Source organism: Amborella trichopoda, chromosome 6 (assembly GCF_054954075.1).
Source record: "Amborella trichopoda isolate Santa Cruz 75 chromosome 6, AtrichopodaSantaCruz75HAP2 v2.0, whole genome shotgun sequence".
Taxonomy (NCBI): Eukaryota; Viridiplantae; Streptophyta; class Magnoliopsida; order Amborellales; family Amborellaceae; genus Amborella; species Amborella trichopoda.
The window spans coordinates 41065338-41080879 of NC_142341.1; the positions used below are offsets into that span (position 1 = coordinate 41065338).

Below are 15542 nucleotides of genomic sequence, written 5' to 3' on the forward strand. Positions count from 1 at the left end.
GACTATCAAGAATCTACAAAGATAAAATCAAAATAGGAAGCTAATGCAAGTACTATATATGATACTGAGTACAAACAAACAACACAACAAATTCTAACTAAACCTGCTGTACCTCAATCATCACATGATGGTTTTTCATGAGAGGAGATAGATATAGAGCCAAGTCTCTGGGGAGAAACCCAAGCACATGGTCGCTTCCAGATTTGCTACAAAGCACCTGATGCCAAAACAAGAAATGCCAAACGATTATGAGCCTTGCAAAAAAAATTCGCATGTGACTAATAAATAGTAAATACCTTGATGGCATTATGATCCTTAACATTTTCAGGGTCCCTCACAAAAGATACACAGGTTCCTTCCTTCAAGTCAACATCATCACAAAACCTTCGTCCAACAATGTAAGTATCAAGTGTAGCCATGGAAGTCCCAACATCAGTGCCCTCCAGAAGGGGAAATTGTTGTTCAGGGCAGGGGAGGGATGACAAGGGACTCAAAGAGCCTGTCTCATTACAGTGAACAGATTGCGTCTCTATAAGGCTCTGAACTGAATATTCAAGACAAGTTTTTGAATTGGACAACAAAAAGCTTGCATTGGATTCCATTCCAGATCTTCCATCTTGGTCGTCAAGGTCCTTGGCACACTTAGTGAAGTTACTTGACTGGACTTTTTCATCCAATGCCAATGGTACAACGAGATTTTTGGAAGAACTAGTGTCATCCACATGTATATTTGATTTTGAACTCGAATAAAAATTGAACTGAAGCAATGTTCGCTGGGTCATTTTCCGTTTGGTTCCATTGGCTAGACATAGATCTGCAAACAATATTACCATGCGAGTTTCTGGAAGAATATATGAGTGTGTAAAGAGGAATTACCCCATCTAAAATGCTAAATCCATGTGATTAAGCAGTTCATCAAGGGCAGGAAGGACTTTATGCTAATTTGTAAATGTCAATGACCAAAAATGAAGGTCGTAAACAAAGCAATTTGAAATGGATCAATCTTCTTCCCACACAAAGCAAAAAACAGTAGAGCAGCCTTGCCTATCAAATTCATTGCTACTTGGAAGGACATTAATTTAGTGCTTTAACACCCAAGAGATTTACATATCACCATTACCAATTAAAAACATGAAGACACAATCCTTTCATGGGGATATCAATGAAGCGAGGTCAATGCTTGAAGCTTACCCTTAAATGTTTCAATGTTTTAGGCCAGATATTAATACAAATAAAAACAGAGAACTGCAGTTGGAAAGTGACAGTAGTTAGATGGAGGATTTACGCATATATGGGGGGAACTATTGAGCATCTTCAAATAATATGAACACGAAAACAAATTTTAATGAATGGGTGCCTTGAGATTAGAAAGCCCACATTGACATCCTTGCCAAAAAATCAGCTTCATAAAACTTTTAAGCACAGCACTAGCCAATATATCTTTCCAATAGCATCCGTCAATATAAAATTGTTATGATCACCTCAGCCATAAGTTTATGGTTTAATTGCTTTGCCCAGAATTTCAACAAAGTGACAGTGCTTCTAAAGAAGTGCATAGAGTGCATACAGCATAATGTAAATAGCTGGTCTCAATAGTTCACTTTCAAAATGTATAAACAACAGACTCTTTTCAGAGACTGGTGCCACTTCGAATTCTAGAGTGCAGAACTTCCAAAATGCTTTTTTTCTGTTAAACTTCCAAAATGTTACCATATATACACGGAAAGCTAAAATGAAACATGGTCAGGAGGCTCCGCCAATTCCACAAAACCAATCCACTCATGTCCCCTTTGTCATTTCATATTTAGGGATTTGATAAGTACAAAGGCTACAGAGAAAACTTACCTAGATGAGAATTAACCAAAAAATCTGTTCCACATATGTTTCTCCCACAAACAGGACATGAAACCCAATCCAAAAGATATTGAGAAGCACCATTATCAGAAGCATTGTGGCTTTTTGATAGATACATTGCAAGATCCAAGGATTGCTCTTTCCCCTGTGGTGCAGATGGACTCAAACTGTCCGATGGACTCACAATGTCCCCTTTTCTGGAGTTTAATGAATCCTGAGTAAAGAACAAATATTTCCATTGCAACTGATGAAAAAAAAAGTTTGTAGTAGAAATGAAGAAAAAGGATAGAACAATTCATAACACACGAGCAACTCTTATCAATTTGCAACATCAGGTGACAAAAGGAAGTAATTAATGCAATGATTCTGGAAAGTTTGAAGACTCGCTGTTGACAGTCTCCACTGAGGATAAGCATAATAATTCTTAAGAAATAGAATGGCTGTAAACTTGATCTGACACAACACATATACAACAAGAGAGTTTAAAACCACAGTTACCAATATGTGAAATGACAATCTATCAGCAAACAAGAAAATGGTACCCATTCAGTTTTCATTTAAAAAACCGGGGTGAAAAAGATGGGGCCAATAACATGCAACCACCATAAATTAGTCAAGGAAAAGAACATGATTAGTTCAGAATTGGCTCCCAAAAAAAAAAAAAAAGCATCAAAAGAACAGGTATACATGTGTATATTTAGGGTATGCGTGTTGGGGAATGAGTGGTAAAAACGTTAACCTCATGTAAAACAAATAAAAAAGTCACATAATCAAATAACAAGCTAGTATTAGTAATTTGTTGGTGCCTAAACAAAGTTATCCAATAAGTGCACTACAGAAAGATAAAAACGAGAGGCAATCTTTAATTTTTTTTTCCCAAAATTCATTTTTTTTCAAAAGTCATTTTGAAAAATCAATATAGATTACTTCTCAAAAAAAAATCCATATAGACATATCTCATTTTCTCCAAAAAAAAGATTATTCTCTAATTTAATTTGAAAAACAGGCCAAAAGCACGTTTTAAATGGAGCATCGCTAACTATGTTCAACACGGACTCGATCAAGGAATTGACATGGTCCCAATCCAAGTCAAATCAGTGAGACTTAGCGATGTAAGAGAACTGGCCAAGATTCACTAAGAGTCACTGTACTCTGTAGGTGTCCGAGGCAAGTCAACTCTAGCGAGTCCCAAGTCAATTCACTTGCTTTAAAACCATGATGTCAGCACATTTTTTAAATTTCAGATAATATCTATGACTTCCATAAAAGGTGAGATATTGTCAACACAATAAAAACATGGAAGGAGAAAGTTGTGTCAATCACAAGCAAGATGCTCAGAAAATACCCTGCAAAGCTGAACAACAGTCACTACATAATTTCAGAAACACTTGTCCAAAATGGTAATCAAATGCAATGTGTTTGGTGTGTAGACAAAGGATCCATACATATTGCGCTTTTACTAAGAGACCAAGATAAGTTAATAGACCAAATAACAATGTCTTCATAACCAAGTGAGTCCCACTACTTGCACAGCATGCTATAGACACATATACTATATGTATAAAGTAATTTTGAGCTCATTAGTTTGCATACAACTTCTCATTATGCCAAAATCTAAAACACTCTTGAGATACTAAAAGCAAGAAAAGTAACTTATGTAAGTCAAGAAAAAACACGGATCTTAAGAAATAACTGTGGGGAAAGTTAGGAACAGTTCGAGCAACTCAAACGAGATTTTCATCATCGCCTCATATCTGTGCAGCAAGATGACTTCAGACCAGCGTTTTAAAAAACGCCGAGTCGAACCGGACTCGCCCGGTTCGACTCGGAAATAGTGAAAAAGGAACCGGATCGCCCGAAAATCGGAAATCGTCCGGTTCTAGAGAGAACCGGACGATTCTGTACAGTGAATCGCCGATTCACTGTACGGAATCGGCGAGTCCGAACATTGAATCGGCGATTCCGTACGGATTTTTTTTTTTTTTTTTTTTTTTTTTTTTTGGTAATCCATGATAGATTTTTTTTGTAATCCATGATCGAATTTTTTGGTTTTTTGTAACCCATAATAGAATTTTTTGTAATCCATGATCGAAATGTTTGTTTTCTTTTCTTGTAATCCATGATCGATTTTTTTGTTTTTTTTTTTTTTTTTGTAACCCATGATAGAATTTTTTGTAATCCATGATCGAATGTTTTGTAATATATGATCGAAATGTTTGTTTTTTTTTTGTAATCCATGATTGAAATGTTTGTTTGTTTTTTTTTAATCCATGATTGAATTTTTTGTTTTTTGCTTTTTTTGTAACCCATGATAGAGTTTTTTGTAATCCATGATTGAATTTTTTGTAATCCATGATCGAACTATTTTTTTCTTTTTTTGTAATCCACGATTGAATTTTTTGTTTTTTTTGTTTGTTTTTTTTTGTAATCCATGAACGAATTTTATGTAATCCATGATTGAATTTTTTGAAAATTTGTGATTTTTTTTGTTTAATCCATGATCGAATTTTTTTTTGTAATCCATGATAGAATTTTTTGAAAATTTGTGATTTTTTTTTTAATCCATGATAGATTTTTTTGAAAATTTGTTTTTTTTTTTTTTTAATCCATATTATTCAAAGAGAAAACGAGAGAGATGATGATTCTGAGGCCACCCTATCCCAGCCATATTATTCACATATCGAGTCCCAACAGCAACAGTGTAGGGATGAGCACGAAATACTGTAAATTAAATGCTGAATGGCGGTTCATGCAGGGAAAGAACATATCAATATTCGCATATTCATTCAAAAACATGAAAATTCTTAATGGAGTACCCTCATTTTTTATTGAATTCCTAAAAACCAATATTTATAATGAATTTTAATAATTTTTTCGGATTTTTTTGAAGCTTTATTCTGACCGATTCACCCGATTCCGATCCGGATCGCCGATTCGCCGATCCGGATCGGTTTTTGAAAAGCCCGATCCGGGTCACCGATCCGGTTTTTAAACCATTGCTTCAGACTAATGATATTAAATATCAAGTTTTTTAGCGAGTAGGGTCACATCTAAGATCCCAAGTGTAAAAGAGAACTTCACATTTTGTGTTTTGATTCTAGCAAAATAGAATTTTCATGAAACATTAAATATTTAGAAGATTGAGAGAATTAATTGCCCATATTCTCCATTTATTAATGATGCCCACCACAGCATTACGAAACACTTACATGACCACTAGTGACAAACAACTTACGGACACCAATAACATGTTGGCAACAATAAGTCGACAAAACAATCCAGTAACCATCTTTTAGGGAAACATAAACCAAGCCAAGGGCATTCAAAAATTAGAACATTCCATAAAACAATAAGCTTTAGGACACCAAAAACATGAAAATAAAATCCTATAGACAAAACAAACAAGTAACTAATATTTTGATGCTACTAAAATATGCCAAGCTGTAGATGCGTATGCAATCAAAGCATGGCACTAGAAGTCCAAAACTATGGAAGACTCATAATAACCACCTCAGTGACTTAGACCAGAATTAACCATTTAGTATGACTTATTGAAAGGACTCATGCATCTGTAATGACTTAATTCAGACCAACATCATTACATGGCCTGGTTGAATGCAATTTTCTATCTACAATGTGCCTCAAAAATTGGCTAGATATTATTTCGCATACAGATACCCGCCACAGCATCCACTAGCAAGAGGAGAGATAGACAGTCTAAATTTATCACTCATACTAAGACCCAAACATGTGAGCTAGGAGGCAACTGCAGATGCCTAATATTTGATTCCTAACAGTGTTCAAGGACTCAGCTGAGTTGACTTGGACTTGTCTCCTTGTTGAACCGAGTACTCAGGTAAGAATTGTAGTAATGTTAAAATTTTAAAAATATCAATTTTTTAAAAACTTTTTAGGGCTTCTGGCCCATACACTGCTTGGGCGAGTCCACTTGGACTCTCGCCCAAGTTATTCGGCTTGGCAGGGCTCAAGTCTTGAGCTTGGGCCGACTTCCTGAAGATTGATTTTTTACTATCACAGATCTCTATGACAGAAACAATATGAAAATTTAACATCTGATATTTGAATTTTACCATCACAGATTTCCATTTTAACACCTGTCCATCAATCTTGTTATGTCTCCCTATGCTTCAACAAGTAAAAAATCCATAATCATCTCAATTGATAACAGGACGGATAACCACACCATACTCATTATAGTACTTTTGTTTTTATCAAAAAATAAATCTGATTGATTTCGTGCACTTCGCTGATCAGATTCTACAGGATCAAACCTATGGGACTTAAAGAACAAAAGTATCGTTATTCTAACATATTATTCCTTTTCGTGCCCCCCCATCAGAAGTTAGCATACCCTTATCATCCCTAAAAATGAAAGGGGAACCCGCTCAATCAATCTAAAAAGTACCCAGATTGCATTTTAGAACTTGTTTTTACAAAGTTTTGAGGGCAAAATTACTTATTCATTTAAAAAAAAATGACTTATATTCAATTGTTGGAGAAGGAAGAACAAGTGAACATGGTGGAAGGAGCTTATCCATGGAAATTGAATTCAAAAAATTCAACTAATTGATGAAATAGGAGGTCACAGAACCCTAATATACTATAAGGATGTGTTTGTTAATAAGTTTTCGAATCTCCAGACTAAGTTGAACAAATGTATCCAGCTTTTCCATGCTAAAAAATTCCATTTCCCTTTTCCCTCTTTTGTGTTCAGTTTCTTATCATCCTCCCAATAGATTTTGTGATAAATAGTTGACACTCCAAACCATAAATCAAATGGCACTAGCAAAAGAAAATCAGAACAAGGTAATAAGGAATAAAAGGATAATAAATTGAAAAAGAAAACAATAGAAGATAAAAATATAGTTCTCATTCACAAATATTCTGGTTAGTCAGCTCAGACTCCATAGATCATTTCCAGTTTAGCCTTAAACTATCTGAACAGGAAATGATCAGAAAACAGTAAAACAATGACAAACAGCTAGAAGAAGCAAATGAAAATGAATAAATGTATATATATATAGAGAGAGAAAGGAGCTCCACCTTTTGATCGGTGGCGGAGATCCTCCTCCGCTTTCCGATGAGCGTAACGAGGCTCGCCCTGCCTGCCAGCATCTCTCTCTCCCTCTCCTTCCTCTTTCTCTTTCTCTCCCTCTCTTTCTCTCCCTATCCTGTGTTTCCCGCCTTCTCCTAGTTTATACACTAGGGTCTTAAATGAACGGTTGAAGATGGGCTGCAGTTCAAGTTAGGAAGGTAGATGGACAGTCCGCTCACCGCAAAGAACGGAACTAGGCCTCTCAATCGCCTAGGCTGATGATAGGTTGGATTGGGTCTTGGATTCGGATTCAAAAAGTCTATTGGATCTGAATACAGATTTGGTCGGATCTCAAATAATTCCATCTAGATCTAGATCTAGATCTGAAAGATATATATGGGATTTGGATCTAGATTCAAAATCAATCTGATCCAAAAAAATTTATTTTATATATTATGTTATATCTATGAAATGGTATATAATAAAAACTGCTATATAAAATAGGATTATATTACGGTGTTTAAACTATAGATCATTTTATAATTTTACTATTTTACGATGTTTACACTATAATTTTACTAAAATAGACGGTGTAGATAATATGTTGTAAAATGCACTATTTTTAAGACTTAAAATCTTTTTATTTTTCATGGTCATACATCTCAATGTCGAGATGATAATCAAAGGGTTTTTCAACATTAAAACTACCTTTTCCGATGGATTTTTGAGGTGCATCTGTATCTCTACATTATCAGGTTGCATCCTTATATAAACTTTTCCCTTGCTTTATAATACAATAGCCAAAACCCATGAAATTGAATTGCAGATATAAGAATCTAACTTTTCTCTCTCTCCCCATGTAATGTGGAGCCAAAATCGAGAAACTAAAGAACAAATAATCGAGAAACTGAACAACACATATTAGAGTCAACTGAAACCCCTAAAGAAAAAACAATAAAGGCCTAAGATTTAATAGAAATGAGAAAGACCCCAATTTCAACCCAAGAAGCAAGGGTTAAAACCACCAGGCGTTGTTATTCATATATAAATCTATTATTTCATTTACCTGACATAAAGACTTCAAGATGAAGACTAAAGTAATAGCCCTCCATACTCTATTATTCTATCTCCTTTGGGGTTTCTCTCCCTCGAGCTAATCTTAAGCCAACCTATTGAACAAAGGTTGTAGCCAATACATAGATTCAGTTGTGTTATTTGAGAATTTAGTTGTATTCTTCGAGAATTTGAATGATTCTTTCTCATAGATAAGGAAACATAAGTTTCGTGATAGGGTAGTAGGTGAAAGGCTTGTACAAGGTGGTCACAATTGATTTTGACTATTGGATGTAAAAATGGGTGGCTTCATTTATTTCATTGACACACCTAAGCTATTAGATTTTACATCAGATAATTGTAAATAATTGTTACCTTTCTATATAAATGGTCTCATTGTATACAATCCTATTATAAAATGCTCTATAGTGTGAGCATCTAACAATAGCTGGGCAGCTACAACGAATAGTAATATAGGTAAATTTCAACCGTCAGATCTTCATCATGTGGTTCAGAATATATATCACTATATTAATTTTTAATATTTTTTTCTAAAAATCTGATCATAATGAAATTTTAGATGTGTGTACTAAAACATAGGATGCATAATTAAAAAATATATATATATATAATATTTTCCAAAATATAAAATCACTGAAATACCTCGAAAAAATGGTGGGGGTAATTTGGTCATTTAAAATTATGGAAAATATTTTTTTTATATTTTTATATGGTGCGCAATAGTGTTAGGTATATACGCCCAAAATTTCACCTTAATCAGATTTTTGGAAAAAAAATAAATTAAATTAGTGATATGTATTTTAAACCACTCGATGAAGATCTGACGAGTGAGATTCCTCCTATATTACTATTTATTATAGCTGCCCAACTATTGTTAATTTTATCACATATATATATATATATATATATATATATATATATATATATATATATATATATATATATATATGTTTTTATATATTGTTCAGAGTAAGTATGTGAATATTAAGCTGTTATATTTTAGTATTTCTTGTAAAATTTTGTAAAAGTTTAGACAAAATAGAATTATGCAGATGAAAGGTATGATTGATATATCGATAACTAACCACTGTGTGTGGTTGAAGTCACCTAGTTTAATAATAAACACTATTTTGAATTGCATAACATCAATATTTCATTCTTATAGAAATTTGTACAGTTACATTCAAAAGAAATACAAACTGCAAATTTACAAGTAACGGATTGTATACAAACTGGTACAAACTACAAAAGAAACTATCTATAAACAAACTGTAAAAGAACAAACTTACTGTTTACATATGCAATAACTGGAAAATAGTTTTCAGTGTTGAGGGCAATAGGAAGGAAGCGAGCGAAGATTACAATCACACATGCTAGGTATAAAGGAAAGGAGGAAAAGATAGAACCTGGAAATCAAGGTGAATTATTGTGACCTGGTATTCATGAGCTATTAGATCAGGATAGCTGTTGTATAGAAGAGTGTCTTCGGGGAGAGAGAGCAGAGAAGGGAAGAGATGAGAGGAGAAGAGAGCTTCTGTCACACCCCAAGAAATTACAATATAGATATTCTTGAGATGTGACAGTCCAAAACATATATACATCTCTTGATAGAACAAATTTACAGTGGCGAGGTCGTACAAAGTAACAAAAGAAAGCTAGCACAACAACAATATCTTCTAAGGTTGATCTTGACTAGCATTCAAAATGAATCCGTAGTTATCCTGAAAAAATGTTTATCATAGTTTGATGAGTTTGACTACTCAGTAAGTGATCATCATAATCCTAAAAATAATTATCGATGAAAGATATAAACAAACTTTCAAAATGGAAGTCAATAAAAAATAATGCGAGCACTAGCATTTATAGATAACAATTTCACTTTCAGAAATGCACAATTAAACACAATCCAAATGATTGAAATGCATATAACACTTTAACGGCAATGTATAATTCAAATGATTTCACAAAATACCCTACTGGCGTCCCAAGTAGGTCACCTATATACCCCATCAGCGTCCTGATGGGTCCACTTAATCCCTATCGGCTTCCCAGAGATAGGTTCACTTAATCCCTATCGATGTCCCAGATAGGTCCACTTAATCCCTATCGATGTCCCAGATAGGTCCACTTAATCCCTGCAGGTTCGCTTATATCTCACCGGCGTACCTGATGAGTCCACTTAATCCCTACCGGCGTGCCAAATAAGTCCACTTATACCTCACCGGCGAACCGGATGAGTCCACTTGTATACTTAAAGTATTTCTAAATCTCTTTAAACATTCGAAAGCAGCAATATCATGTACTCAATATATCACTAAATTCATTAATATGAATTTCACTGAAACCATTAATAACAGTCACTTTCAATAACATTTTAAAAATAACCAATCAAATATTTGGGCTCAAATTTAGAAAGGTAGCAGTTCGTAAAGACATTCTAGCATAATTTCCAGTTTAATATGTATAAAAAAAAAAACTCTTATAGAAATTCAAAAATACGGAATTATCACAATTTATGGGATGTTAATTTGCAAAAAAACATTTTATAACAATGCTATAATCAAATGCTAATTAGGCTGTCATTTGCACATAAAATTTACAATGTCCAAATATTTAAAAACAGTAGAAAGAAATCTCACAATTTTACTAAAAGCAGAAATATCACATTTATTTCTAATAATTTGATAGTATCTAAAATTTTCTAACAATAGACAAGAAAAATAAATAAATTTATTTTTCTAAGAATTTACGGCATTTAAAATTTCTAACATAGATAAAATATCACAATTTTTATTAAAAAGATAATTTTTCAAGATAATGAGGTAGCGTGCGCATAAAATTTATCGCGCCTAAAATTCATGATAATAAGCAGAAATAACTATTTCAGTTTATTTTTAAAAAGAATGGATTATTTTTAGAGACAATGAGGTCACTTACACACAAAACTTATAAAATAAATATCCTAGATGGAAATATCACTATTTATTAAAAACAGACTATTTTTCAGGAATACGATATCACTTACCCATAAATATTTGAGAGGGAGCTTCCGATAAAAAATTCGGTTCGAGAGAGGAGTTCACTGTGTTTCGACCACAGAGAGAGAGAGATCTCAAAATTTTCTAGGGTGGGAGTGCTCACCTCCCCTATTTAAATTCTTAAAACGTATTATTATATTATTTTATTAGGCTCTACCTCATACCTGAGGTGTCACGTTAAAAGTCCGTTTTTAACATATGAAAACCACGTCCACTAAAGGACGTGGCAAGCAGCAAGCAAAAGTTTAAACCAAGTAAAAACTTTTGAAAATAGTGATGGTCCCTAAGGACCATCATGCTCAAACGGACCATCACCTATTTAAAAGTATCTTTTCTCTTCTTCTTTTTTTTTTTTTTTTTTTTTTTTTGAAATTTTAGGATTGTTACATTCTTCCCCTCTTAAAGAAATTTAGTCCTCTAAATTTGTGTACCTGATTACTGAAAAAGATAGGGATATTTTTCTCTGATATCGTCTTTTCGTTCTCAAGTCGACTCTTCTCTTGAATGGTACTGCCATAATACACGGACCAAAGGAATCTCCTTCTTACGCAACACTTGCACCCTTCTATCCAGTATTAAAATTGGCTGCTCAATGAAAGATAGGTCCTTCCTGATCGGTAAAGGTTCATATTTTAAGATATGAGATAGGTCAGGCTGATATTTTCGTAGTGAAGATACATGAAAGACATTATGGACGTTTGCCAATTCGGGTGGTAAGGCAAGTCTATAAGCGACACCTCCGATTCTTTCTAAGATTTCAAATGGTCTGATGTAACGTGGGCTCAACTTTCCTTTCTTGTCGAATCTCATAATGCCCTTTATTGGTGAGATTTTTAGGAAAACTCGATCACCTTCCTCAAATTCAAGATCTCTCCTTCAGTTATCAGCATAACTCTTTTGCCGACACTGAGCTGTCCTGAGCCTTTCACGAATTAATGCTATTTTATCTGTGGTTATCTGGACAATTTTTTGCTCCAAAAGCTTTTTTTCACCAACCTCGTCCCAGCATATGGGCGACCTGCATTTCCTTCCATACATGGCTTCATATGGTGCCATCTGACTACTGGCTTGGAAGCTATTATTATAAACAAACTCAATCAGGGGTAAATGGTCATCCCAGCTTCCTGTAAAGTCAATAATACAGGCCCTCAGCATATCTTCCAAAGTTTGGATGGTCCTCTCCGTTTGTCCATCAGTTTGGGGGTGAAAGGCAGTGCTAAAAGTGAGTCTCGTCCCCATGGCTGACTGTAGCCTAGCCCAAAATTTAGAAGTGAATCGAGTATCCCTGTCCGATACAATACTGACCCGAACTCCATGCAACCGTACTATTTCCTTAATGTACAACTGGGTCAGTCGATTCAAAGTGTATGTCGTGCGAATCGGTAGAAAGTGGGCAGCTTTGGTCAACCGGTCCACAATGACCCAAATGCTGTCATGTCCTGAATTTGTTCTAGGCAAGCCATAGACAAAATCCATAGAGATGTGCTCCCACTTCCATTCTGGCACGGGTAAAAGCTGCAACAACCCAACGGGCCTTTGATGCTCAGCTTTTACTTGCTGGCATATTAGGCACTTAGACACAAATAGTGCTACCTCTTTTTTCATATTATTCCACCAAAAGGTTTTCTTCAAGTCCTGATACATTTTAATACTTCCGAGATGTATCGTATAACGAGAGTGATGTGCTTCTTCTAAGATAGTTTTCTTCACACTCTCATCATTTGGGACACAAATCCGACCTTTGAATCTTAGCAAATCCTCACCACACATAAAGAATTCATCTCTTCTACAATTGTTATAAGCTGAAGGTCTTTTTTTTGTGCCAACCGAATCTGTTGGATTAATTGGGGTTCTGCCTTAATGTTGGCAATCATACTTATCACACCATTAATGGACGGAGTCGGATGCCAATCAACTATTTCCTCTAACAATCGCATTTCTTGGATCATTAGATGAGCTAAGACTTCTGTAGATTTTCTACTTAGAGCGTCAGCCACAACGTTCGCTTTTCCTGGATGATAATGGATTGTACAATCATAATCTTTTAAGAAATCCATCCATCTTATCTGCCGCATATTTAAATCCTTCTGAAAGAAGAGGTATTTCAAACTCTTATGATCCGTGTATATTTCGAATTGCTCACCATATAGATAATGCCTCCATATCTTCAAAGCGAATACTATTACAGCCAGCTCCAAGTCATGAATTTGATATTTTTTTCATATTCTTTCAACTGTCTGGATGCATATGCCACTACTTTCCCATATTGCATTAATACACAGCCCAAGCCTTTATGTGAAGCATCACTATAAATCACAAATCCCTCACTCCCCTCAAGAATAGTTAAAATAGGTGCTGAAGTTAATCAAACTTTTAGTTCTTGAAAACTCTTCTCACATTCACTTGTCCACTCAAATTTGACATTCTTCTGTGTCAATCGAGTCAATGGGGTTGCGATTCGAGAAAATCCTTCTACAAATTTTCTGTAATATCCTGCCAATCCCAAAAAGCTTCGAACTTCAGTCACATTACTTGGTTGTTTCCAATTAACAACGGCTTCAACCTTTGAAGGATCAACTGATAGACCTTCTTTTGATATGACATGTCCTAAAATGTCACTTGTTCAAGCCAAAATTCACATTTACTAAGTTTGGCATACAATTTCTTCTCTCTTAATATTTGCAATACCATTCTTACATGCTGCTCATGTTCCTTCTGATTCTTGCAATAAATTAAAATATCATCTATGAATACCACAATAAATTTATCCAAAAAGGGCTGAAAGATCCGATTCATCAAATTCATAAATGCAGCCGGTGCATTGGTTAATCCAAAAGGCATGACTAAAAATTCATAATGGCCATACCTTGTTCTGAAAGCTGTCTTGAGAACATCTTCACTTTTAATCTTAAGCTGATGGTATCTAGATCTAAGATCAATTTTTTAAAACACTTGTGATCTTTGTAATTGATCAAATAAATCATCAATTCTAGGTAATGGATACTTATTTTTCACTGTCACTTGGTTCAACTGTCTATAATCAATACACAATCTCATAATACCATCTTTCTTCTTAACAAACAGTATTGGAGCACCCCAAGGTGACACACTGGGCCTGATAAAACCTTTATCTAATAATTCTTCCAATTGTTGTTTCAGTTCCTTAAGTTCTGCAGGTGCCATTCTGTAAGGTGCCTTAGAAATTGGTGCTACCCCTGACAATAATTCAATAGAGAATTCAATTTCCCTGTCAGGTGGTAATCCTGGCAATTCTTCTGGAAAAACGTCGGGAAATTCTCGGATAACCGGAGTGGTATCCAAATTTATCGCTTCCTTCTTATCTTCTTTGATATAGGCAAGAAAGCCTTGACACCTTTTTCGAAGGAGGCGATTAGCTCGAATACAAGAGATTAAATATGATGGAGAGTCTTCTTTGATACTATTGAAGTAAAATACTGGTTGATTCGAAATGCTAAAGGTAACCATTTTCTTATAACAATCAATACTTGCATGGTATGCAGAAAGCCAATTCATGCCTAAGATTACATCAAAATCTTAAATTTCCAAGAGTATTAAATCAACCAACAGTTCCTTTTCTTCTATCTTTATTACACATGATTTGTACACTATATTGGTGTTAATTGAATTTCCCATGTGTGTGGCTACCTCTAGAATGTATTCTAATTGTTCTGGTTCTACCTTTAAGTGGCATGCAAAGTGCTGTGACACAAATGAATGAGTAGATCCAGGATCAATCAAAACACGAGCTACTTTTTGGAAGATAGTAAGAGTACCTTGGATCATTGATTTTGAGGCCTGAGCGTCTTGCTCAGTAATCTCAAATACTCTTCCCTTCATCTGAGGCTTTTGAGCTATCTCTCCCTGCTTTGAAAGCTGTTGCGTTTGTAAGCTAGGACATTGTCTAATCTAGTGTCTCAATTTTCCACATTTAAAACAGGCCTCGGTATTCCAATAACAAGGGCTTGATCCATGGTTTTTCCCACATTTTCTACATGGTTCTACTGGGCTTTGAAATGACGAGGGCCTTGACTTCTTGTTTGGCCTTTCTAACGGTTGTCGATTAGATGATGTGGGTCTAACATAGCTTTTCTGATTTTTCGTCTTTTGGTAATCTTCAAAAAAAATTTCGACAATTTGGGCTCGATCCACTATTTCAGCATAAGTTCTCAATTTCAAGACTGATATTCTGCTTCTAATAGCTGACCTGAGACCCCTTTCAAATTTCTTCACCTTGCTTGCCTCATTGTTAATTATATGTGGTGCAAACCTGGCCAATTCAGTAAACTTGGCCTCGTACTGTGCTACTGTCCTATTTCATTGAATTAATTCTAGAAATTCCATTTCTTTTTGGTCTCGAATAAAATCTGGGAAATACTTTTTATTAAATGCCTCTAGAAATACTTCCCAAGTCAAGGGTTTATTTTCTTTGACCAATACTCCATTTGTCATTCGCCACCAGTGTTGTGCCTCACCTTCTAACATAAAAACTACCAAGGCCA

General features: G+C 34.8%; 1 protein-coding gene across 25 annotated transcripts in view; it reads right to left on the reverse strand.

Annotated features, from left to right (window-relative positions):
* The window catches only part of LOC18429962 (zinc ion binding/nucleic acid binding/hydrolase), a 40784-nt gene extending 33697 nt beyond the window's left edge, over positions 1 to 7087 (reverse strand). For 11 of the 25 annotated variants that reach the window (XR_002280230.2, XR_002280229.2, XR_016058511.1 and 8 more), the window contains exons 1-4: positions 6919 to 7084; positions 1846 to 2068; positions 297 to 841; positions 113 to 217 (exon numbers count right to left, since the gene is read on the reverse strand). Coding sequence is in view for 9 of the 25 variants with exons in the window: in XM_020664689.2 (XP_020520348.1) it covers positions 113 to 217; positions 297 to 841; positions 1846 to 2068; positions 6919 to 6990 (945 nt within the window). In the remaining 16 variants the exon portion in view is untranslated. Of the gene's footprint in view, positions 1 to 112; positions 218 to 296; positions 842 to 1845; positions 2069 to 6918 lie in introns of all 25 variants that reach the window. The other 14 variants (XR_016058510.1, XR_016058509.1, XR_016058519.1 and 11 more) reach the window with 5 other exon arrangements.
* Between the last annotated feature and the right edge of the window lie 8455 nt (positions 7088 to 15542).